The sequence below is a fragment of the Pholis gunnellus genome (assembly GCF_910591455.1).
Source record: "Pholis gunnellus genome assembly, chromosome: 14".
NCBI lineage: Eukaryota > Metazoa > Chordata > Actinopteri > Perciformes > Pholidae > Pholis > Pholis gunnellus.
This window is the reverse complement of record NC_136541.1, coordinates 13913430-13940236: the sequence shown is the minus strand read 5'-3', so window position 1 is coordinate 13940236 and position 26807 is coordinate 13913430. Positions and strand designations below refer to the sequence as shown.

The window sequence follows — 26807 nt, the reverse complement described above, 5'->3', positions numbered from 1 at the left end:
ATAAGAATCAGGCCCTTTTAAATGCTAAAAGGGATGATCCTACTCTATGGTAGGTTCTGCATCAGTGTACATACTTTCATTAAATTATATGAATTGAAAAAAGGTCAATTCAGTTTTAGGGCTGTAAAAACACACTGGGAGTCAACTTACTTAATATTTATTTGAAGAAGTGAATGCAGCATTCATTTCCCTTTACATGGTTACAAAAGTATACAATACACAATGATTACATTTAGTACAGAGGTAATCCATATATCCTAAAGATAATCCAGGATAATCCCACTTTTAGCCTCCCCACAGTGTCACAGTTACAAAAAGAAGGCGTTGCGTAAGACACAGCGGCTGTAATGAACACTCATGCAAAGCAGTTACATTTGAACACAGAAAATTCCATTAAGACTGCATAATAAAATAAAGCTTAAAAAGTCTGATAATACTTCATTCATCAATATTGCATAGTTGAGACACTCGTGGTTATGGATGCAATACGAGCAATCACAGAATGTAGCGTTGCAATAAATGTCAGCGGCGGCATTAAGACAACTATTTCAGATGTGACCGCAGCGGCACACAAACATTGATCTCAGCCCTTTGCACGACATTATTCATCATCAATATTATACAAGCTGCATAATAGCTCAACCTGAACCCCTGACCCTCTCCTCCCCTCTCAAACTCAGGGCTTTTTATTTAGTGTAATGAGGCATGTAAACCCACACCTGAACCACACAGCTATTACTCAGCACAGCCATTGATGACGGCCCCCTATACATAACATGATTAACATTGGAGACTTGCAAACAAAACATGTAAGGCTATGATAACAAACAAAAAAAATAAGGACATTATTCCAGGAGTGGACCAGGAGACTCCAGAGGCACCATGGTATTTGGGTTGGGGCAGATAATGAGAAAGGGGGTAGGGGTACAGGGGGCAGGTGGTGAATAAAGAGCAGTGGGGGAGGGAGGGCATAATCCACTGCTGTGAGCCTCCCTTCTCAAAAGACCTGTCTGTTCCACTCCCAGTTTAAACAGAGATGGGAGAGATGAGTGGGGTGGGGGCGGGGTCTAACAAGGGGATCATGACAGGAAGAGAAAGTTGGTGTTTTAGTGAAGAGCACAAACTCTCACAGTTCATAGTCAGCCTGTAAAAGACTTAATTGAAACTGAAACTGGCTATTGTGCAGAGGCCTTCCTCATTATTAGAGAATGCGGTACACAATTGTTTGGTGATAGTTATGCAGTATTTTCTGTCAGGTTTGGTGCACAGTTTCAGCCTGAAAACTGAGGCAGGTACAAAACACATCAGATTAATTTACATGCTCCAAATTATAGGTTAGAGTGCTAACGCTAAGCTTGCCCCCAGCACTATGTGGGGAAAACAAAAACACAGATTCATTGTCAAACGGTTGGGTAAAAAGCCCACAAAAACATTATGCGTGACACTGCCAGCAGCATCAATACAGCCTGAGAAGATAGAGGAACTGAAGGACGCGTATGGCTTTTGTGTAATGCTGCAGAATATTTGAGGTGGGGTTGAAACATTTTTGTTTGTCACACTCAAATGGAAACCAATGTCAGCTTCCCCTTTAAAATGCCAAGTATACAAAAATGTTAAACGGGTTTGCATATAATAATGTTACTTAATTTTGCAGAATTGCACGGATGCTGCTGGATCGAAATATTGTTCCGTTCAAAGACAAACAGCAGTCTCGTTTAAGGCGGGAATAAGCTTTAAGTAAAGAGAGTGGAGTGTAGTGTGAAACATTGCTGTCGGTAAATTTAAAGTAAGTAAATCATTAAAGTAGCAACAATTGATAAAAGTTGACATAACTAAGCATATTTATGGAAAGCCTCCAGCTCTTTAGAATAGACCTCGAACAAACTGCTTTGTAAAACTGCCACAGAGTTTATCTGATCCGCTTTTGTGTAGTGATGAAAAAACATTTACTACAGCAGTCAGTCAATGTTAGCTGTTGACTGGCTCCAGCTATTTAGAAGAAAGGAAAATCCACACTACAACTCAAGCCACCAAAGGTGGGTTTGGTAAGAGAAAGAGGCCGCATGACAGTGGCACTCAAAGCAATAGCTAAGAGCGCTCTTTACAACCACCAGATGGCAGTGGAGGATAGTCTCAAACATAGACAGAGGGTCCTCCATGTTGACTCAAACTAGTCCATGAAGACAACAGTACTAAAGCCCGAAGGCACAGGAGTGAAAACTGTGATCGTCGAAGACGGGGTTTGGAAGACTAAATTCATGTGTGTAGTACCAATATCAACAATACACAGAACAAGGATGGCATCTTGTGAATATCAAATAGGTTAGGAATATAGTAAAAAGAGTACTAACACTAAGAAGTACACTTATTAGTGTTAGTGGATACAGCTGAACATAACATTACAGATGTCATTCTCTCTTGATCCTGCTTCATCAGTCCCGGTGATGGAGGTGTAGTGTAGAAAGTGCACAGGTGCATAGAGAATGAATGTAAATACTCGGGATATGGTAAATGCTCACATTACGGTGCCATTTTTTGGCTGAACATCCCTCTGTCCTTACGTTTTTTCAAAATGTAATCTTGACATAATGTGACAGAATAAAAAAAGCTCTTTAGTCAAATATCTCTTAGGTACAAATTAGGTCCCTGTCTTGGTTTACCCTTTAATTACAATAAAGATTAGATATCTTTTGGTTATTGAGAGTTAATAGCCCAATAGCATCCCCCATTTTCATCCTCTCCATCTTGCCTTGCTGTTTTCAGTGTTGCAGAGGTACCACCACTTCAACATAGTTGTTGGGGAAGTATCCCGTTTTGCCACGAATGGCTCCCTCAAACCAGTTCTCATCGATTCGATTGACCAAGGTGATGATGTCACCCTCGTGGAAGGCCAGCTCTCCTTCGTTCTCCGGCTCAAAGTCGTACAGAGCTTTACAGCACGGCTCAGCTGCAGGAGGAGACACACAAAGTAGAGAGATGTAAGGAGGGAGAAAGAACAAACAAGATACGTATATCCTGTGTCACCAGTATGTCTTCCAGTAGGACGAGGACCAGACAATAGGACCATAAAACCAAAGTCATTAAAACCAGAGATGTCTACAAGTTAGTCATCAGTAAGTGTTAAGGGGGAATCCTCCTGAAGCTCAAGATCACATGTTGCATGGCTAAACTACTTCATTCATAATGACCGTATCAACATTTAGGCCAAGACATTCGTTTTCTCTTGTTTGACTGAGGAGGTGAATGACCACATCTGTAAAATGAACCACGTGGCATGAAGTGATGTTTCTTGAGGTTCAGGAGGATCACCCGTTAGTGAACAGGCATACATATAGATACATACAAATCAGCCAAACAATGACTGTGGGTACTAATGTTTTAGATTTGGTTCACAACCTGATTGAAAACACCACAGTCACTGATAAAACCCACACGTGGTTTGCTGACATGTATATATATCTAACAAGCCCTTGTCTTGTTCTGGGAACCTGACACACTGGACACAGTGGACCCAACCAACACCAGTCAACAGTGTTAGTCGACTACTTTACCATCACACCGACATGCATACAGCTCTCTGCCACACAGATGTGCACCGGAGTAAGTGAAAGTAGTGACACTCTCTAGTTCTGTGTGAGTGACACGTTATCTTCGTCTGTCCCACTCACGCGGTCGGCTCTTGATGGAGGTTCTTTGGAAGGATGGACCTGGATATTGTGTAGGGGCTGCTTAATGTCGCAAAATGAAAGACACATTAGTCTTAAGGATGAGAATGACTTGCACACAAGCACAACTTTAACAAAATCATATACTGTATATCAGAAGTGGACGCAGTCATCGTGACGTCACCCACTGGTTTGTGGACGGCCGTTATGAAGCCTCGAGTTCGGCGATTTGGCCGTCGCCATCTTGGCTTTTTTGCAACCAATGAACAGATATTTGGACGCCGTACACGGCTCTGGTACGGTAGCGACCTGTCAATAACATGGTAGCCCCGCCCTAAAGCATACTCCTTCTATTTTACTCTTACTGTGAACATCATTTACTAAATGAACATCATGTTGTATTGAAGAAGACTTTAAACTAGCGATTGAACTAGGAGTCGCCCCCTGCTGGTCAGTAGAGCGAATGTAAGTTTAACACTCCTGCATTGGCTTCACTCTTCAGAGACAGAGGTTGCCGCCTGAACAAAACACACAGTAAGTATACGTATATATAGTAAGTTTACCGGAAGAGTAAGCTGGAGGGGTTGTTGCAGCTGGTGAGTATCCTCCATTAGAGTTTTCTACCTCTCCATAGTCATACACTGGTTTGGGTCTGGGTGTGTATTCACGTCTTGGACGAGACTGAGCGTCAGTCACCCTGCACACAATCAGGATAAAAGAAATCACCTCCATGAGCACCAATACAGACAAAGATGTTAATTCATTTTCATGTGGGCTGTAATCCAATCACTACAACTTCAAGTACATTGTGAAAAGCAAATCAAATCTACTTTATTTAATCCATTCTGAAGTAAACTGTATTATTTCTGTAGAGAGAGGGGGGGGGGGGGGGGGGGGGGGGGGGGGGGGTTATGTAAAAGAAATCTGTGCTCTGCCTACAAAACCAAGGACAATTATCCAAATCAATATTGTTGAGTAAAAAATGAAAAATAAGGGATGTGTGCTCATCATCAGCTGCCACTAAATTACATGAATTACTTGTAATCAGACGGGCAGAAGCGAACACGGTACAGCTGACTCATCCCTTGTCACGAGCCAGAGGACACAGCCTCAACATACAAAAGGTGTGTCATCTTCCACAAATAGTCCACGGCACTGACCTTTCTGTCAGTTTGGCTGAAAGCTCCTCCAGGACCTCCGTAGCCTGTCTGTGGTACTGCAGCAGAGATTCAACCAGAGAAGACAGCTGACTCACCTGCTCCACCTACACACACACACAGAAAAAAAATAAAAATATTTCAGGACCAAACACAGAAACAGCAGTGGTGATTCAGAGCATTGTTTACTGGTTCATCATTTGTATTCCGGTCTCGCATCATTCCATCATTAAGTCAGACCTCTTTATCACAATAACTTCCCTCTGAAATGTCGCACCATGGCAGGTATGAAAACGGTAAGTACAAAGCAAAACGGGTCTGACAAGCTCTCACTACTGCAAGTCATTGTGGAACAAACCAAACAAGCCACATGTTACTTCTCTAATGACAGTATGCGTCAGGTGTCTCGCTAGCTGAGAAGCTGTGAGCAGTCGAAACAGATTAACAACCAGAGTAAAAATAATCAGGTACTCTTTGGGAATATTAACAAGAATGACACATTTTAGTTTGTTTGGCTATCATGTTTCATATAGTTCTAATGTGATCATCTAGCGTCATTTTCTTATTTCTCCCCTCTATTTTGAGTTTGTCTAACTTATGGGCCTGAAATAAATTGACTACGTTAATGCACTGTTATAGAATATGCCAATTCAACTCCATCTGCTTCAGTCATAAATGCTTTTATTCATAATATAATCATTGTATTAAGATGTTATTAGACGCATTACTCGTGTCACTACACTAAAAACTAACATTCACAAACATTGGCCTTGTGTTCACTCTACTAATCTATCAAAGCACCCATTATGGTAATGCAGCATTTCCACTGATTTAATCAGTTCACTTTAAGCCTACTATGGATGATGGTTTTGTTAAGAACAATGTTTTCTGACTTTGGACATGTTGGCATCACTTTGTCTACTTCATTGGCAGCAGGATTACCCGTAGTGAAAATAAGAGTCATTGCAGTTTTTCCAGTGTTATATAAACAAGTCCAGCAGGTTCCAGTGTGTCATTTGCAATGCAAAGTGTGCAAGAGTAGTCCAGAGGTTACTCACATCTGTTTCCAGCAGGTTGTACATGGAGCCTTCAGCCATCTCTTTGGACTCGTGGAACTTCTCCAGGGCTTGCCTGATCTCTTCATCTGGGATTTTACCTTGACGTTTCTTTTTATAGTCGTAGTCGAGACGACGGCCCTCCAGCTTCTTCAGGTGGTGCTGAGGGGGTGAAAGAGTTGGGAGGTTGGGGTGTTTTCACTTGTTTATGATGCTTTTGAGAAAATTGTGTGATTTAACCATTTTACAGTAAATACTTTTTGACTTCCGACTCACTGACTGCGGCGCGCATTAGTCAATGCGCGGCCTGTACGTGCAGAAGCATACTACTTCTTTGATTCTACCTGAATGTCTTTGATATCCTTCTCAGCGACTGCCTGCAGTGGGTCAATAAAGTTCTGCTTCACATCAATATCCAGAGAGTCCTTGACCTCAGCCATCCTTTTCATTGACTCTCCAATGTCGGTTAGAGCCCCGCCTGCAGTACACAACACAATACCAGCATTACCGAGTGTGGGACATTGTGAGGCATGGTAATAATAATAATCATTGGTTTTATACTAAGTAGATGGACCCCCACAACCCATAATCTCTCTTTCACCCGATATCTCATCCTCATAATGCTTCCACTGTGCTTACCAAAGTTGGTTTCCTCGCCCATATCCCGTCCATACTTGGTCATGCACTCCCCCAGGAGGCCCTCAGGCTGAGGGTAGCCAGGACTCTTGACCTGCCCGCGCATTTTGGACACTGTGTTGAGCATGGAAAGCTTAGCTCTTGTTGCCGGGTTGGGCTGGAGGTACTCCGATGTCTTATTGAGGACTTCCACCACTGCTTTGCTGGTAATATCTGCTTTCTGGCGGTCCAGATTAAAGAGAGACAATCATTTAGGCCTGTGTGCATATGCCGAGTGTTATGCCTTTAGCGAGTGAGGGAAACATCATTTCACTTTCAGTAAAACAGAACATGTTGTGCTTCATGTTTAGTACAGATATTTTCTTAGAATGTATGTATGTTACCCTCTCGAGGTCCTTGAAGTCTTCATCCAGTTTGGTTCCCTCTGCACCGCCAACCTTCTCGCTCACCAGCTGTGAACACAGAGCGATCACAGCAATAAAGCCGACTGATGGAGGAATACGCCACAGGTAGGAAACTTCAGCTGGGTAACGGCCTGCTGTCAAAAGGGGCTCAAACCGGACCTTCACAACCACACTGCTGTCTACTTCCAAACTTCAATTTCCAACATTCATTTTTGTTCCGGGCCTAGTTGACACAACTCTCAGCTTCTGAGACATACCCTTGTTTTCCGTCAGTGGAGGAACCTCAAGTCTGCATGAGAGAAAATGAATGCTGAAAACTGGACTTTCCTCTCTAGTGAGAGCCTCCATTCCTTAAAGAATTCTGCTAAAAGTTTTTCCTTTTTTCTTTCCATCAGGTCAGCACACACATTTCAGTTTCCTACACTACAACCACATCCATGGATACTTTTACTAAACGCACACATGCTTACCTCCTCCTGCTCTCAATTCATATCTCGACTCACACATGCTACATACGTTCTGCATTTCTCATCCAGAGCTACTAACTTTAAAATCCAGTGCAGTTGGCTGGCAGGCCAAACAGAGACTCATTGTGCGTGTGTGTGTGTGTTCTCTCATTTGGCTCAACTCGGTGCAGCTGTCGGCTCCACACTGCAGATAAAACGCTATGACCAGATGGATCAATCAATCTCTGTAGTTTGTACAATATACAGCCTTGGTAAAGTAGTTTTGTATGAAACATTCAGTGGCTGTGAAAATACCCTAAGCACCGATTGCCAATTGAGTCATGGGATATAATTCAGCACCAAATGTTCCCCAATTATTTAGTCTAATAAACAGCATTTTAATTGCAATTAATTAATCTCTCTGTACCAGATGTGAAGTTGTTGTGTCATGTAAATGTGTAAAATCCAAACAGACACACTTTGAGTGGCCCATCTGGCTTCATTCTAGCACTCTGGGTTTTTGTTCTCCGTGACTAATAAACCTGCTTATCCTGGTCTGACTGGAGAATGTCATCTATCCTGAAAAACTTCAATTTTAGCACCAGTTACATGACATTTAGCTTCAAAATATTTCTAGTACATTTTGTTATAAATATGCGGCTTAAAAAGACAGGGTCATGAGCACATTTGCAGAGAGCATGTGGGTTTAGTCTTGTTGGGTCAATGACAAAAGCAAGATACATAATATGATGTGGAATCAAATGAAAGCGCAGGTGCACAATATCAGCTATATACGTTTGCTCAGCACCGTAGCTGACATTTTGGTTAAATCATTGACTGAATAAAGCACATTTTTATGGCGGTACGACGTGGAGCTTATTAGGCAACTAACGTAGAGAACTGATTACACTGCTCCACCCTGTTTTATTTCTTGTCATAACCCGAAGAGCTTGTTGGCATGGCCTGTGCTACCAGAGGGCAGGGTGTTCAGTATAGGCCCCATAGGTTACCAGCTACACTCTACGTCCAAAGAGTTGAGGATTTGGCATTGGGAGTTGGCCAGCACCACTGTACTGTGCAGTTATCAATCCAACAGCACTGCTTAAGTTTTGCAAAAGCTTTTATGGAATATAAGCTTTCTGTGCACTCACCCCTGGTTTGTTATTTTTGCTGTATTGTCAATGTACAGACTCAATCTGCTAGATTATTTAAGAACTGGAAGCTAGTTTGGGCAGAGTAGTCACATAACTTGGATTCCAATACACACCCACTTGCATGTCACACAATGTTAGGTCAAAGCAAAGGCCTGTTGGAAGGCAGTTGTCATCAAAACACAGGCCACCGGTTTCACAGCCCACGTCTTGTTGAGCTTCATGTTTGTGGCGGCAAATTTACCTTTAAGCTGTCTCAAGAGCCAACAGTTACATTTCTTTTGGAGTGGAATGACCGCCATTGGAAAAGTAGAAGCACAAGACAAACCTGACTTAATAAATGATATACGATCAGACTACTGAGAATGTCACAATTTGGCAGTCAGACATTTGACACACTTCTATTTGACTTGCTTCTCTAAGCTTCCATATCCATCTGGCATCAGTGGTTTCCAAAATGAGATGCCGTTCAGCAATGGAAACAGTGACACCAAAGATAAAAACATGAGCTTGGAGTTAATAGTTTATATGATAGTTAATAATGTCAGTGTAGATTTTTTATATGCTAAAGATAATTAATTGACTTTAGATCAGCAGGGCTGTTACTTAATAACATTAGAATATGGCGATATGGTAATGTGCTAATTTACATAAATAATGATTGAATATTTATGTCATGATTAATCCATGGTTCACAGGTTGGCTCAGTTCTATTGTTGGAAACAAAGGAGACACATCCAGCTGAGAGATGATTAACATGAGGTGTGTGATTTGAGCTGTAGTATCACCACAACACGTTGGCCAATTTGTCTTGAGACAAGTGTTTTGAAAACATTGTGTAATCCAGCACGTTAGGAATAACAAACACGAACATCACTTTAGGGTAATAACATTATATAAGTAATGCATGTACCTGCTGTTTAACATCACATCAAAACACGACGAAAGAAAGCACCAACCATCCAGAAACTCATCCTCTCAATGCCCTACTTCTGTGTCAGTCATAAACTTCAACAAATTAGAGTTGAACGTCTACTTAAACGTCAATTTTGTGATAGTTGAGGAATACAATACAATATACGTAACTTAGTTCGACAAAAACCTTTCTGCAAACTTAATTAACGTTAGCCTAACCTACAGTCGACTAACTTACTGTACCCCCACATTGTTGGACGCGCTTCAACATTATGAAGAAAACCTACTATGGAAGTTTACGGCAAAAAACAAGTTTGACGTTAGAGTCAGTTAGGGTAACGTTAAAGTTAACAAACTATTAGCGTTAGCTAAGTTAACGTAAAGCTAACGTTAAGGGTTAACGTTTACGTTGCCTGTGAGCCACAACTCATCTGACAGTTACTTAAGAGTTCAACAACAATAAAGCTAGTCGTATACTTTTCAACAAGTTAAAACGTGTCGTATAACGTTAGCTAACGTCAATGTTTAGCCGAGACGTCGTTACGAACGTAACCCATTTTCCACTTTGGTTAACCAGCTAAGGTTAGCTTGAAGCTAGCGTAGACTAACAAGAAAAGTACAGATAGGTAGCTAGCCTTAGCTAAGCTATCGGCTAACGTTAATTAGCTTATTTTAAGTCGCGCTTTTACCTGGCTGGCTTTGTAGAATTGCTTCTTAAATCCTGCGACGGACATCTTGCACCGTCAGTGTTGCAACCTGGACCTCGAAGGGGAAATTGTGTTTTAAAATAGTTTCTGTTTAGTTTGAAGTTTTCAGCACAAGCAGTAGCCGAGCAGAACGTCTTCTAACGTTGCACCGTGGATATAAAACTTGCTAGGCAACCACAGTTTCCTGGCCCCATCTTCATTTGTGGGAGGCCCCGTCCTAGTGGATTAAGTGGGTCAAAACAACCCAAACACACACACTTTGACTTAAACTGAGACAGACATCCCTTAACCCCCATAAATCATTACTTTACTGTACATTGCTGCTGTATACTTTTGGTTTAGTAAACTAATGGTAACACTATTATTGAGTCTCTGTAGGAAGATTGTTAGTCAACTTAAAAGTTAACCAAATCTTTCTAATTTGTAAGGTCCTCAGTCTGAATACCTTCCATCCACTAAGGATTCCTTAGTAAGGAATACTTTAAGAGGTGGTTGAAAGCTCCAGAAAAAGCTGTAAAATAGACCTCATGACAAGACTTTTTTTGTCAAACTATTATTTCCAAGGTAAACTTGAACTTTCATGTTCAACTTTAAATGTTAAACGATGATATTAACTTTCAGATCTACAACGGAGAAAGGCAGAACATCCTCAGAGAATTGTTGGATTGTTAGATTGATAAAACACTGCAATGATTTAACATTTATCAGTATTGTGGCATATTATGTTTTGGTCAATTGATCAATTTACTTCTCGTTGGACTTCTAAGATAATGGGATGGAGGAAATACAGTATGCTCACAACACAAATGCTAGTCTGTGATTGAAACGCAAGAGTGGCCGAGTGCATTTGCACGTGCAGGATTATAATATCAGATTGGTGATTTCAGAGACTGATTAGAGCTCTGATCAGTCAAAAATATGCAAAGACCCATCTTACATGTATATCAACATGAAAGCCAAATTCAGCTCAAATAAGACTCAATGAAACAATTCAAAAGAAAAAGAAACCATTTATTACATTCTTAAAACCACATATAATGTATCCCATTGGACAACAATATATATAGAGCTGTGTAACTCGGTTACTCTTGGACTAGTAATATACCTCTTGTACATTTTGTCATACAGGGAAAGAGAAAGGAGACAAACTATTCTTTTTTGTTTGTACCGAGTCTTTCTTCGATTAAAAAAAATAGATCACTGACTTTACGAGACAAAAGTGGAGACACAAAGAAAAAGGTGGATAAAAGACTGACAAATAAATGAAAATCACAGCAAAAAGAAACATTAAACCCTTATAATGAATTCATCTTTAATGCTAACTTATTTTTAATTTTTTAAAATTCCTATATCTTGTCAATTTGATTTCACAATATTAGGACAAATGGGAAGGGCTTTGAAACTTTGTGAGTGACATTCACAAAAATAGAACTTACGTCCACAGTGATTATGGTTATGGGTTTTATATCTTAGGTGCAAAGGTGTGAGGAGCACAAGGCTAAAAGACGACACTGGTAATAAAAGGGACAAGAGACCACAGCCATCTCCCTGAGCGGTAGGCAGAAGGTCCTCAGACTCTGCTCAAGAACTTCACAGCACCCCGAGTAAGACATCATCATCATCATAATCATCTCAATGTAACAACCTTCAGAGAGTGTGTTATTTATGTACATGAAACATGTAAACAGTTATGGGTGACCTTGTGTGTCGGATATGGAATACAAAACAAAAATAATGAAACAGATTGACTTTAAAGTCTTACTGGCATTGATGGCCAACTCAGGGGGGCAGCGGGTAGCTCTGTCTGCCTTTAGACTAGTGCCCAGTGAGGAAGAGGAAAGTGTAAGTGCTTGGTGTTTGGACAAGTGTCGGGTTAGGGACTAAAGGAGAGAGGAACAGCAAATGTACAAAATAATACAGATTTTTCAACCAGCAAGGAGGGTTTATGATACAGATTATGGATCATCGTCGTTCTGGCCTTTAACCACCTGAAACATTGTGAGTTGAAGACAATTACACTACACCGTACTGTACTGACTGCTGGTTAGAAACAGGCGGGGGAGACCATGTGTATCCAATTTTATTATACAGTTCATAAAGTCATCTATTGCCTTTCTTTCTCTTCTCCTTAGTGTCCTTGTGTCTTGTCTCTTTAGGCAGGGAGCAACAGCGCAGACTGAAAACTCACTTAAACGCAATGATTTTTTTCCGTCTTTGCTTAGGTACACTGCCCCCCCCCCCCCCGCTGTGTCGCATCTGCAACAAGTGTCCATCCCGTCGCTTGCGTGATGACCTCCCATAACCCAGCTGGGTTTTGCCGTCAGTGCAAGAGGGGATTGTTGCCATGGGAACCTGAGAGGACTGCCAGGAGGGGAAGTAGTCCAGAAAACAACTCAAGTCCAGATATCAGCTTTCCTGAAATATCCATTTCTCTACATCTTACTACGCACTTTTCTCTCTCCCTCTCTCTCTCTCTGAACTGAACTCACACATACCAACTCTCTCCATATACTTATATAGTCATCTATTTACATTCTTATTTAAAATATTTGTTTATAAATGTGTATATAAATTAAAGATAATTTCATCTTGTCCTGTCTCTAAGTGGCATTTACAAGGAAAGGGGTGTGTGGGACTGAGGTTTCTCATTGCATTACAAGAGCCTACAAAAAGGCAGCACCGAACACTGTCTAACTGTGTGTGAAACTGGTTCTCAGCTGATTAAAGAGGTCGGCCTTCGCCGTGAGTCATGTCATATCTGTGTGTTTCATATCAGAGAAAATGACTCGAGATCTTGGTCCCTAAGTGATGGTCAGTACAAGGATATTGTCTGTATGAATACGCAGGCATACCACACTGAGATGTATTAATATAGAAAGAAATGTTGACAGAACTATATTAATAGTGAGACCTGTGGATCAACACAACTTCATTCTAATACTTTGTGTAAAACTCTGTCTGAGAGTGTCAGGTTTGTACATTCACCGTTGTTGGGTTCTGGCTTATGCACTGGTGCTTTTCCATGAGGTACATTCATAACTGGTTGGGTGACCCACAGTGGATCTGATGTTAAACAAGTGTTGGAGCCTGGAGCTGTCTCACGTCTAATGGGCTGTTGTTATTATTACCCATATTATGCCCATCCGCTTGTTGTTAATGCTACAATATGCAGAGGACCATGCGCATGTGTGGTCTGTAGTGTAAGGTGCTTTGCCTGCTGGGAAAGTGGAGGACTTCTTTGGGATCATGGGAGACGGAGTACTTAAAGTCCTGGATTGTCTCTTAACTGCTGGTTGTTGAGCTTCAACATCTCTATCCTTCTCTGTCTCTCCTTGTTGCTTCCCTACTTCTTAACACACTCTCCATCTGTCTTTGCTTGTCTGTCTGTCTGTCTGTCTAGCGGTTGGTGGAGTCCGGCAGAGACAGCTCGCTGCCAAACACTTCCCGGTACAGTGGTGGGAAACTGTAGGCGGTGTCTGGGTGGACCAAACGGAAAAACTGAAGTTTATCTGTGTGGAGGTTACAGATCGACTTCATCATGGGCAGCTTGGACACCATCTGCGAGGAGGAAGAAGATATACAAGGTAAATATGTGTTTCTTTATGTGTGTACTTTTGTATGTGTTTGGGAGGAGTTGTGACTGCTTGTCTTCACCTTGTCCAGTTTCTCGTCTGAAGCTCCACTCTTGTGTAGACTGTGCTGCAGAGCCAGGTAGACCTTCTCCTGGAGTTTTTGAACCTTTAGGCCTTCTGTTAGCCAGTGCCGATCTACAGGAAAGAAAATATTTCACATTCACATACAGTTTTGTGTTTCTCTTTAAGTAACTTCAATGCACATTGTCCGACAGTATATATTCTACATACCATTCAATCAAGTCTTGCGCATCATTTTTCGATATGTTTGGAAACGCTTTTAAAGATGTTAAGCATTAATTAAGAGATGATGACACGGGGAAAAATTAACCTGTTTAATGAAAAACCGTCACAGCGAAGTGAAATAATCTCCAAAAACAAATTGAAAACCTACACGTGTAGTAAGACTACTAAAAATATATAAATTGTGTTGAATGTGTATGTTGAGAATGGACATACACACTTAAATATCACTGTTGCCTTCCAAGGACAGAACAGCATTGAATAGTCTGTAATAGACTACTATGATTAAGCACTATTATGTGCACTTCTATGTATGTGAGAGCGAGAAAGAGATAAAGGAGGAAATAATGACCTGGAGATAGAAGAACGACAGCGCTAAACAGAGCCATCTCTTCATCAGACAGCTGTAGACGGCAGAGTCCTTTTCCCAGGTCAAACACTGCACTGACCAGGTCATCACAACCTGCATAAACACAGGAAACCAATACTTTAATTATGAACAATGACAGCTTGAATACTCAACTTAATTTGATTAAGTGACACAGCAGATACCTGGGGTGAGTGGGGAATACGTTTTTTTACCCCGTTTGCTAATTTCTGACTTATTGGCCAAGATGGGAAGTGCGAAAATTCAATAATCAAATTAGGATCCAAGTGTTTTCAACAGAAAACTGAGATACACTGCTGTAATGACCGACATCATTTATCTTTTAAAATGTCACAGCTTGGGTAATTTTCCCCTTAAATGAGTTTTATCACATGGTTTACTGCTGTGTATGATGGTGTTTGGGTGCATTGTTTAAGAGTTCTGGTTTTACTAAAGAGGCAAGACAGTTTTTCAGAAATTGGAAACCAATGTCCAGCTGGAGGCCTTCAAGTACGTCTCTTCAAAGACAGTTCCGGTGTTGATAAGAGTGAAGCTGACGGTCTTATAGAGTCATTTTAAGAACAATTACCACAGTTAGGTCATTCAAAATAATGAATTACTTCAGTCAGAGGCATGAATGATGATGACCACAGTGCGTGTGAAAAAGACTTTCTAACTTACATAAAGAGTGAGAAATGTGAGAGGCTTTCCTGTGTCACCCTCTAGAGCTTACACAACTACATCTGATCCTCACCGAGTGCTTTGAAGAACTGAGCCAGGGCAAACTTTCCATTGAAGAAAATGGTGCTGTTGTTGACGTTGAACGCTCGGCACATGCGTATCAGCAGGACCTCGAGACAGCCTGAAGGGTAGCCACAGATAGAGGCAAAGACATGGAATAAAGAAGGGAGAGGGAGGGACAGAGAGGGGCCCCGATGCTCCAACATGCACAAAACAACACAACAAAAAAGAAATCATTTTGACCCAGATTGGTGCACAGCATATGCAATGACATTTTTGAACCATTTAAAAATCAAGAGGATAACATGGATATCCACAAAGATTTTTTGGGAAAAAAGTTCAAAGCATTTACATAGAGTACACGCATTGTCAAATATATGCATGTTATGTCACAGGTATATAAATATTTATATATATATATGTGTGTGTGTGTGTGTGTGAGAGAGAGAGATAAAGAATATGATAAAGAATATGATTGAAAATTTGGTTTCAAGAATGTTTTCCCCCCCAGTGTTTGAACCAAGTATGTGTAATTCATTACAACACAGGACCAGGATGGCATAAAAGGCAAAGGTAGAGGGTTGGAGACAAAAATGGAAGAAAAAAAAACAGGAAGGAACTAAAGTTAGCAAGTTTCAGACTTTGTTTACTTTGCAAGAACTAACTCTATAAATCAAGTGTTTGAGATGAGAGCATTTTTAGACTGTGCACTGACCTGCTTTCAGCAATATAATCTGATCATTCTGGCACAGGTCCATGAAGCCAGCAATGCGTTTGGCAAACTCCACCACATACTGAATGGCATTGGTGATGTGGTGTGCACACTGCTGCCACATCCACTCAGCTGGCTGAAAAAAGTGACACAAAAAAAGAGACGCAAGTGTTACAAGTCCATTGATGTCACATCAGCATAAATATCTTCTTAGTAGTTGTTCAACATCAGATCAAATTCAGTACTTGCACTGATAGCACTGATAATACAACTTTCTGTTGTGTGTGCGACTAAAACAATAAATCAGCAAGGTAAGCTAATTAGGATAATATATATCTATATCTTGAGACTTGACAAACCACACATGGAATTCAACGTGAGCATCGTGTACCTTGTTTTGAAAAGCACGCGTTTCCTCAGGTGTGTATTGTGCCCAGGTGAATCTCTTCATGTCCTCAGCGCTGTACTGACACGTCTCCAAGTGAGACTTGAGAATACTCTGAGTGATGCGCTCTGCGAAAAAACACACACGCACACATACACACAGATTAGGTTTTCTCACTCTAGTTGTTTGTGGTGGCAGCAGGTATGAGTGCAACAGTGGCGTTATTTACATATCCACAGATAACGACTCGATGCTTTGCACCGCTCTGCTGTTACGTACGCCGCTGATGCACCGGGGAAGATTAAGTGATAATGCCTCATCTACTCATTTCATCTCTGCAGCTGCAGCTTTTCCACCTCCTGCACTTGTAACACCCACCAGTCATAATATTTACTCATTGCTTCCTTTAAAAGTCCCCAGAGCCCTATTCAAAGCCTCCTTGCAGTTTGTTGTAGCCAGAAACCATAAAGATGTAAAATGGTACAAATGTATTCTTCCTCAAGGCCTTCAGAGACGTCTCTCTAAAAAATGCCTTTGCATCCTTACCTCAATAAATACCACTAAACTATGCTCCCTTTATCCGTCCCTGTTTCTGATCTTATACAGTTTTATGTCTTATGCCTGTTTCATATTGTTTGTTTCCTGCTTGTTTTGCCCATTAAATCTTGTCCTTGTCGTGTTTTGCTGTTTTATCTGTATCATTCTGGTTCTTCTTTTGTTTTGCGAGCCTGTTTATAAGAGATGTCCTTCAGATGGCTTCATCTTTGTTTTTTATTGAATCAACATTGTTTTTTTTAGTTAGATTTGCTGTTATTGCATTTAGTATTATTTCATTCATGATTTGCTGCACAAGAAGATGATAACGATAGTAAGCCTTGCTGCCTTAATGTAGATTGACGGTACTTAAATTCAAAACTTAAGGCAAATGCTCCTCAAGGAAAGGAATAATGCTGCGTGAACTTCTGTTCAGGAAGTGACTTAATGTGAAACTCTTGTTGAGTCTGGGTCAAGAGCATGCAGCAGGCAATTCCCAGAAAAATAGGAGCAATAGGACAAAGCATAAAAAGGGTCTTTTATAATATTCTATTCTTATAATATTTGTCTCAAGTAAATGCCTGGTTCTCTCTTCATTAAAGTGCATAAAGGCCTCGACCACTATTTGAGAGTTGTAGGTATACTCATAGACTTATAGTAATACATGAATAAAAGGAGAAATTATTTGTTAATTATCATTGTAAGTACTCACCAAGGTCTGTTATTGAGCAGTCATCGGGCAGCTGATCCAGCAGTGCATGTGGGTGTTTCAGCAGCGGATGCGTGAGAGAGTGTGTATGCAAGAGGTGGATCCCGGTGGTGTCCGCCCCGTCCAGCATCGTCTGCTGCGGGGAATTCTGATTGGACAAGGATGATGAAGAGGCGGAAGATGAGTTGGAGGTGTTCCCGGTGCTGGCTCCGCCGCCGATCAGCTCCAGGCTGCAGTACTTGCTGGACTCCTCGGGGGTCAGCGGCAGGTCAAACAGGTCAGGCAGCGCCGCGATGTCATCCAGGTCGCTGAGGGTGGAGCTGGAGCCCCCGCTGCTGTAGGACCGGCTCAGACCCTCTTCACTATCCTCCGCTCCACCGCCACAGACGCCGTCCTCCTTGGGTATGGACAGAGCAGTGGCGCCCCCGCCTGCGGAGCCCGCACACTCCTGGGACTTTTGGTGCTTTTGCACTTCAGCGTAGAGGCTGTCACGCTGCTTCTTGGACATACGACCAAATTTGACCGCTGCAGAGAGAAAACACATTTCATTATAGCAGACAAACTATGAAATAAATGACACAATTTCTTTTTCTCTTTAGCGCAGAGACTTTGCAATTTTGTTGGGGCCAAACATAAAACGTTTTGCATCTGTTTTCTACAGCTGTCACCTCAATCTAATTGTAATCTATTTCTGGCTCACATACTTCTTCCATATCATCCATAATATCGTATGTTCCAGTCCCTATATCATATTTGCATGATGACAGCCCATCCCTCCTTCAGTCTGTATAATGTATTGGTTTTTCTCTCTGCAAACTTTAGAACTGCAGTGTGCCGTCTGTCGACAGCTGATGTGAAACATTAGAGGGCTTCAAATTCTCCTGGTATCAGCTTTTATATTGAAGGAACACGCGTACTGGGATTTGCCAGGGAAACACATACTTAACTGTAAAAAGAGGCTAAAGTGCGTTTTTTGTGTGTGTGTGTTTACCATCTCTGCTCATGCCCAAAGCCAGACACTTCTGTAGGCGGCAGTGCTGGCAGCGGTTACGGTTAGTCCGGTCGATCAGGCAGTTCCTCTGGCGAGAACAAGAGTACATGGCGTTGTTCTGCTGGCTGCGACGGAAGAAACCCTGGACAAACACACACACACACACACCATCGCTGTAAATGACGGGCACATCTGAGATAGAACAGGTCGGCTGAGGTTAAGTTTAATAGCCTTGTTTACGTGCTGTGTTTCCTCCTCACCTTGCAGCCTTCACAAGTGATGACTCCATAGTGGATTCCTGAGGACTTGTCCCCACAGATCTTACAGGGGATGACCTCGATCTGGGCTTCAGGACCAAAAACAACACAAACGAGGTCAGTGCCACATACAAAGTGAAGTGGAGATTAAGCAAGCAGTTAATATTTGCTCAGCGAAGTGCAGCAGATCAACACTACTGAGTCATACTGTGGACTGTTGCCAAAAACATTAATTTCCAAACACTAATACAACATTGGGTAACATGATCTATTCATTCAGACTCACACTTTCACAGAAAGCCCATAATTCACATTGAGCGCCTGACTTCATCCAAGATTCTGTCTGATTTCTTTATGAATTATCTTTTTGAGAAACTCCAGTCTGATGTCAGACTTCTGTAATCTTCATGGCCCAACAACTGTTCTCATCAAAATGAATAATGATGTATTGCTGACTGCTGATTGTGGTGTTTGTTTGCTTCTTATCCTCCTTGGTTTGAGCCAAGGTTTTAACTGGTCCTGCTCACTTTACTGGTTCAAGTTTTGTTTGTGTTGTATTTGAAAGGGCCTCTTTCTCTTTGGTCACCATCTCTCTCTGGTGTTCCCAAGTAGTCAGTTACTCTTTTCAAGAGACACATAACTCTTAATACTCTAATATATTTGCAGCCCTTTGGGCATATTGACAACAAATTATCCATTTCCAATGGTATGCTAATGATAAACCTGACAAAATGGCCAAATTATCCTGTGTTCATGAATTGAAGTGTTGACTTCCTCCTGCTGACAAGAAAGATTAGATCCTTTTATTTTAATTATTGGCAGCTTCTCCATGACTGTAATATAATATGATACAAGCCATATTCCAGGCACGATTTGTGTCTCTCTCTTTTGCTGGTTATTCATGTTTTGCTATCATGTTTTCTCCAGCTATAAACCTTGGCCAAAAACTAGCTCCTTTTTTTATCTTCTGTAGACCTTGAAAAGGTCACCCACTCTGTGTACTCTGAGGCACCTTTATACAAATGCAGCTGCAAGGAGTTTGACACTCTCTATTTCACCAAGTTGTTATGTTACACCTATCCTTGCCTCCCTTCTCTGGTAGCCCGTGAGTTTCAGAATTAGTTTTTTTAAGATTTTAGGGAGAATGTAAGAAGGTTTATGACACATAGATACATTTCATGCCAGTCCCCTTTGAGTCTGAGGTCAGTCTGAGATCCAGAGGTCAGTCCTTCTGGTTCAAACATGACTCATTAGTGACATTGTCTTTGAAACTCCACATCTGTATATCTAATGCTAGCAAAAACAAACCAGTACTAACTTTCATGTGGAGACATTTGAGATTGTTTTGTAAAAATGTGATAAATGATTTTTATCATTGTTATTAGGAAATGACTTGGACAAAAACACATCGTGTGATGAGTCCAGAGAGTGATCAACAATGTAGCCTCAATTAAGGCACATATTCTTTATTCCCTTTTCTGCTGATGGCAAATACCCAGCAGACAAACTGGCCCACAATGAGCACATGCAGTAATATAACTTGCAATGAACTTTGTTTGACTGCACCCTTCATGTGGTCCCCATGAGGGAACAGAGTACACAAACAGATAGGGAATCACATGACACTTGCACACACACACACAAAGACTCCTTCCTTATTGACCAAGGGGAAAAAAACAACCACAGCAGCTACAGCATAAGATGCATGCGCCTCAGCTCTTCTACAAATCTCGTTTGTACCACTTCTGAGAATGATGTATGGAAAACCAAAGAGGTTTATGTGATTGAGGGAGAATCGTTGCACTCTTAGGTATTGGAAAACACAACTTTCCAGTTTCTTTTCCCCTTTAATGACACAGTCGGCCGTCTCTTCTCTCAAACTGTTGACTAAAATACTCCCAACTGATCAGGGCAGCTGCAGGCAAGCAATGGAAAAATATCTCCCTTCCTCTCTTTCTCTCAGGTTCCCCTCCACCCCTCCCCTCCCTCATCTCACGATTATATAACTCTCGTCTGTGAGCATTCCTCACAATACTCATTCAGCAGGCTCACTCTAGCAACAGCGACACCCCGCCCCCCCCCCCCCCCCCCCTCAGACTCTCTCTTTACCACTGGCTGAGCCGCCTCCTTGGTATTGGCGGAGTCACCCGTCACTCGGGCGCTGTAGCCTGTCAGCCCATGTGGACATTCTGTCCCACTGACACACTTTCCCACTGCAGGGGGAGAGGGAGGAGGGCGGCATGCACGGCCCCGACTCTCCACAGGCCAGCTTCAAGGTGGAGCTGAACAATGCTCAGACTTTCCCATAAAACATGTCCCCGGAGGCTCGTAGATTTAAATCAGAAAACCGTTACAGAACAATAAAATGAACCGAGCAAGGCAGTGATAATAAGCCTTGAAAAAACGACACTTAACAGTTGGGCTAATACAAACACCGATCTACACTGATTTCCCCTGGGACTATTTCTGTATGGACTGTTTAATTAATGAGAAATCATATTTCATTGACTGCAATAGCTCATACTATACCTGGCAACAGTCCACTCAAAGCAGACAAAGTCTGAACTTGAACGTCAGCTCTTCGGCCCCCTCCCTACTCCCCAGTCTTTGACATTGAGCCTCTTCTTCAACCCAATCTATTCTTGTCCTGTGCTGTGAGCCAGAATTGCACAGATGCCCAGCCGCCCACCACTTTTGCCACAACCACACACGCATGCTTTCTAAATCCTCTTCTCTGACACTCTGCAGATATCCAGGCATAACCCAAAGACGGGTAAAATATTTGCATCCTTTATGTTCCCTTATGTAATGGGATCGTCTTGTTATAACCTGGTAGATGAAAATTGACTGTCCAGTTAAACCAATTACCTTAATACGATGATTGAATAAGTACAGAAAATGAACATCGACGTCTTGAAGACTTGCAGTGCTGTACCAATAGAAAAACAAAACTAGGGCTGCAGCTAACAATTATTTTAATAATTGATTGCTCTTATCCATTCTTTCCTTCATCAATCATTTACTGTAAAAACTTCAGAAAAGAGTGAAAAAAAAGGCCAACACACTGGACCAACTGTCCAAAACCCAACAGTACATATAAGAGGAAGAAAACCACCATTTATGCAAAGTTGAGAATCTGCAACATGTGTATCTTATTGCTTTATTGCTTTCTACTAATCGATTAGTTGAATAACCATTTCATATCTACAGAAAACACTGCTTTTATGATGAGCTTGCTTAACAAATGTTACAAATTGAAGTGTCTAACAATGCTGATAGAGACAGAGGAGCAGTAGCCACACTGATGTTACAGCAACATTTACCTTTAACCCTGAATATCATTGCTGACCTGTGATAAAACACCAGTCTTAGGCATCCGACCTTTAGCTCTCCAGAGAGAGTCTGCATTCCAAGAAGATCAATACCAAACCTGCTTTTCGCTAACATGAGGAATGAAGGCTGCATGCAGCTCTTTACATTTCTCACCCACTAACTCATTACCGCCGTCAAATGAAATTACACGAAATGGCAAGCAAAGAATGGTGTTTGAGTACGGCCAGTGTTTGAGCAGTAGTAGGGCTACTTTGTGAGGCAAAACAAACCAAACCTTTCAACACAAAAAAAACTGTAGTGTACTGTTACGAGTGTCTGTTCTCAAATACGTCGGCCCCAGTGCTTTTCTCAGCCAGCTAAATGTGGAACCGTGTTATCTCTGCAAAAGGCTAATTCAGTAGGGGGTGGGGCAGTGAGAGGCAGAGACAAATCACTGACGTTTTGCTTCCAACTGCTCACTTCTTGGTATCTAATGTGAAACAAGCAGCCAATAATCCTCAAGCAGGGGCCCCTCCTGGCCTGTGAGTACTACAGTCACTATGTCAGTGTGCCAATATATCTTAAAAGAAAAAGAGATACATGTTCACCACCACATATATGCACACACACACACACACACACACACACACACACACACACACACACACACACACACACATAGACACACACACACACACACACACACACACATCACTTCTCTGTTTTTCATAATCTCCTAACCTCACAAGCGGTTTTCTTACTATGCAAATCACAATACCATGCAGACTCAAGCTAACTGCCCTTGAGCATCAGATTGACGCAAGGCTCAATCAAATTCTTCTCATTTTTTTTTCATTACCTCGGTATGAGAATAACTGACGGCTTAATAAGAAGAGACACTCAGTAGGAGATGAAGGGCCCTCTGCTTGACCCCCGATACATATTAGCAATGCTGAAGCACTTGTTGTGTCATGCCTCACAGTTGGTTGTCGGCTTTCCGTGCAGCACAGAGCTGCATCACAACAATCCACCGCGGTTGCCCTTGTTGCCTTTTCATGTTTTGAAGTCATGTTCAGCCTACGGGAATGTTTTCCTGATAATTCTATTTCGAGGTGTTTGCAAAGCCTCGAGGCCTGCGGAGATGAGCCAGAGGAGAGCAAATGTATTCTCAGGCATGATGAAAACAAAACCCTCTTGGATTTCACGCTCTCAACTTGAATCCATGAACCGTCTTACTGATTACACTTGACACCTTGTAGCACACAGCTCCCACGAAAATAATTTAATTGTACTCTCAAAGGATGGGTCAACTTGAAAAAACAGAACTTATGACACTTCACTCACATACTCAAAATGCGTATATACTTTCTGGCTGTCTGGCTGCTGGTGCATTCTAATCAAGGGGCTCTATTTTAAAAGATGCAAATACCAGTGGAGGCCACGCCGAGGCCCAAAGAGGGGGCATTTGAACAGAGCTAAGAGTCTCATAGGCCTCTTCTACCGGGTGTCACTGTGTGTATCCTATGATCTTTCACTATGTCTTAATGAAATAAATATAAATACATTCTGCAGAAGTAAACGCTGCTATCCAGTACAATAAAACACAGGTTAAGTGCCGGGTGTTCAGACGTCACAACAAGCCTCTAAAGGTCTGTCAGCATGTGCAAGGTTGTTGGAATGACTCCATAATTTAGACCAATTGTGAATGCAAATGTGTGTGTGCATGTTCAAACTGGTACAAAAACGCTGACATGCCTCTCTATGAGGAAACGACAGGTTGAGTAACTAACCCACATTTTGAGTGCAGTGAGCTAAGAAACGGCTGTGGTTTGTTTACATTTGGATATCCTGCCAGAAATGGAGCCTCCCTCCACCAGAGGCCCCCTCTGCTTCTTCCTCCCTCCCTCCCCAGAAAATCCATCTCTTTCCTCCCCTGTCAAAAAAAAAACAAAACTGTGCAGCTTATCTCCTGTCCTGCACAAAAAAAGATTGTAAGGAGAAACTAGATTGTTAACACAACCAAGCATTATTAAATATTAAGACATAAATTATTTCAACTATCTGTACTGGTGCATTAGGTTTTTGTGATTTTAACTGTCTTCTGTAGACTATATGTAAAAAAAAAAGAATGAACGTCATCTGCATTGCTCATATTTATATTTTGGGGCCTATTTTGAACGTTTATTTTATATTATAGGGCTATTTCAATTAAATGATATTCGGATGTTCCAGATAATAAAACAGACGGGGAAACAAACGTCCGTGTTAATAACAATTATCTGCTGCCCTCTGCCCAAGTTCAAGCTCGGCCTGGCATTGAAGTGACACATTGAAGGCCGACCGTCAGCGCGCGCCAGTAACCGCACATGGCACTGCACGGCGGCGGCACGGCGCTTCTTAGAGCCTCTCCTCCTCCCTCCGCTGCGTATGCTGTATAATGTTGGGTGACATAACTAGGTCAGTGGAACAGCCAGATCCCGCTCCCTCTGTGCACTCACACAGTAGGCCATGCTGGCACAGCCGTCACACAACAACATCACACGACTGCACCAACACAGATTTCTCTTGAAAAACCAACGCGAACATCTTAAGAAATGTTTTATTTTCCAAAAAATATAAAACATCACCAAACGAGACGATTGAATATCAAAATAGCGATTATTCTTGTTAGCAAATGTGTGCAAAATGTTCACTGTTTGGTTGTTTAATTCAGCTGATCAGAAACCTGATAAACTCGCGTTACATCTCGATTACATAATTGCAGTTTGGGTTAACAACAACAAGCTCCTCTGATGCCCCGCCCTCTCCCTATTACATAACTCTAACATGGATCCCATGGCAAAATTTACAGATGGACTCCCAGGTGAGATACGACTCACATTTCTTCAAAAACAATCACATTTGGCACCGCCATGAATCATAAAGCAAAATTACGCATGCGTGTCTTGGACTGATTTCACCATCAACAGACGCGAGAGATGATATAAAACTATCTTGTTGAATACATTCTCATGCGCGCACAACATGCCTCCAGCTGTTACAGTGCATGCTGAACTTCAGCGTTGAGCATGCCGCCTCGGGCTCTGTGCAGCTGTAGGGATTAATGCGAACGGGGGGGGGGGGGGGGGGGAGAAAAAACAGGCGCACTCAAGTCCCCGTGCGCATGCATGTGTTCGTTAAAGCCCGTACAAAAACCTCACCATTCAAGTTCAACTGGACACGCACAGATTTATTGCCAAATAAAATCAACTTACCTCTCATTTTGATGTTTTCTTTCTCTTGGCCGAACGATAAGAAAAGAAACTCGGCTACATGTGGTTAATGTAGGTGACAGGAATGAGGAGAATAAACCGCTGGAGCCACCACAGTCAACTGGCTCTGGAAATATGAACTTTGTTCCGGCTGCAGACAGATCTCGTGAAGCACGACTAAAAAAAAAAAAAAGAAAGGGGAAAAAAAACTAGCCGAAACTCCGCTCCTCTATCGCTCGGTCAAGTCAGACCGAAATACAAGAGTGAATAAAGTCTCTATGGATAGCATCGTAACCGTCTCGGCGCACTGGCGTTTAGATTTTGCTCAACTTTTTTATTTTTTTGACAGAATAGTCCCAGGGTGGACGACCGGTGATCGGACCCCCCCTCTGCGATGTGACTCTCCGCCTGCTTTCCTCTCAGTCTACCCTGCTAACCCACTTTCTCCAAGCGTGGACTCTCCCATGATCTCACCGCCGACAGCTCCTTTCGCAGCTCTCGCGGGAACGCGCAGTCAGGAGCGAGTTATTAAGGTGGCTGGGTAAATGACTGACTGGTGCTCAGTTTTGTCGTGAGAAAATAAGACGGTCGTTGCAGGAAACAATAGCAAGGCAATTAGAACCAGAGCCAGTTCTGCATTTCAACAGACATTCATGCGCGCTGTTTCCCGAACTTCCCTGGCGGCATATCATTTACACCAGTCACTGTGTCAACGACAGTGTAGCATGTTGCCTATAAATCATTGAGATCAAATGAGGTGTTGCTCAAGTTGAAAACAAGCTGCAAGCTTTGTTTTTTAGAGAGCTGACAGTTCGTCCACTGAGTATTTGCTGTATTGCATTAATGGAGTTGAACAGAATTACTTTATTTAAACATTTAAGTCCTGACTGAGCTTCCAAACATGAAAGTGGTAGTGTTCTTGCAGAACTCTCAGAACCACAATTGTGTTTTTTTTTAAAGCAACATCTAACTGGTTCCAGCTTCTCAAATGCTGTTTTTTTTTGTTGCCTTACATAATAGTACAGTTTTTATTCTTTTATTCTTTCGTTTGTCAGATAAATATGACATCTAAATTTCACCTTGAGCTTTTGATCAGCATTTTTCACTACTTGCTGGCATTTTGTAGACCAAATGATTTATCTGAAAAAATATATAAAAATGGTCACCCCAACACCCCTGGACACTAATGAAAGTGTACACTATTTCTCCAAAGACTGATGCGTTTCCTACCTGCCACTTTTAGCAGTACCTGTGCTATTTTTGAAAGATACAAGAATAAATACAAGTGAATTTAAATTGAATGTATATATATATGTATATATATATATATATATGGAGCAGCTTCAGAATTTATCTTGCAAAGTTGGATCCAGGGCAGTCTGGGTCCTGTTTCGTATTCATATTTCTGGATGTGCAGGAACATATCACAGGACCACTGCTACTTATTTATATCTCAGTATTTTGCTATCCAAAAACATTGATTCAACTCGCATGAATCACCTCTTTCTTTGCACATTTTGTACTGTAAATAACACCC

The 26807-nt window shown here is 41.8% G+C and overlaps 2 protein-coding genes across 4 annotated transcripts; both read right to left on the bottom strand.

The window, feature by feature from the left end:
* Positions 1–140: 140 nt before the first annotated feature.
* Positions 141–10279, bottom strand: LOC306706183 (endophilin-A2-like). 3 transcript variants are annotated; one of them, XM_079173135.1, is made up of 9 exons: positions 10119–10279; positions 6897–6965; positions 6517–6733; positions 6222–6355; positions 5881–6039; positions 4826–4929; positions 4229–4362; positions 3669–3728; positions 141–2947 (listed from the first exon to the last, which is right to left on the bottom strand). In XM_079173135.1, the coding sequence occupies exons 1-9, from the start codon at positions 10161–10163 to the stop codon at positions 2760–2762; spliced, it is 1110 nt and encodes a 369-aa protein (XP_079029261.1). In that variant the 5' UTR covers positions 10164–10279; the 3' UTR covers positions 141–2759. The 3 variants fall into 3 exon arrangements, with proteins under 3 accessions (XP_079029261.1, XP_079029262.1, XP_079029263.1); XM_079173136.1 differs by having other exon boundaries at positions 3669–3725; XM_079173137.1 differs by lacking the exon at positions 3669–3728.
* An 853-nt stretch (positions 10280–11132) lies between these two features.
* Positions 11133–25727, bottom strand: LOC306706180 (nuclear receptor ROR-beta-like). The gene is made up of 10 exons (XM_079173132.1): positions 25274–25727; positions 18711–18796; positions 18451–18592; positions 17463–17984; positions 16223–16344; positions 15835–15967; positions 15133–15240; positions 14364–14474; positions 13791–13903; positions 11133–13694 (listed from the first exon to the last, which is right to left on the bottom strand). Exons 1-10 carry the CDS (start codon positions 25278–25280, stop codon positions 13533–13535), a joined length of 1506 nt encoding a protein of 501 aa, XP_079029258.1. The 5' UTR covers positions 25281–25727; the 3' UTR covers positions 11133–13532.
* Positions 25728–26807: the final 1080 nt, after the last annotated feature.

Bases quoted from the DNA above. Each gene is read 5' to 3' on its own strand.
- LOC306706183 (XM_079173135.1), bottom strand. From the start codon at position 10,163: ATGTCCGTCGCAGGATTTAAGAAGCAATTCTACAAAGCCAGCCAG. The intron at 6,734-6,896 runs GTAACATACATA...CTGGACCGCCAG, and splicing joins ACTTCAAGGACCTCGAGAGG to AAAGCAGATATTACCAGCAA. The intron at 6,040-6,221 runs GTAGAATCAAAG...TCACCCCCTCAG, and splicing joins AGGATATCAAAGACATTCAG to CACCACCTGAAGAAGCTGGA.
- LOC306706180 (XM_079173132.1), bottom strand. The intron at 17,985-18,450 runs GTAAACACACAC...TTCTCTCTGCAG, and splicing joins TTTGGGCATGAGCAGAGATG to CGGTCAAATTTGGTCGTATG. The intron at 15,968-16,222 runs GTACACGATGCT...CACTTTTTTCAG, and splicing joins CGCGTGCTTTTCAAAACAAG to CCAGCTGAGTGGATGTGGCA.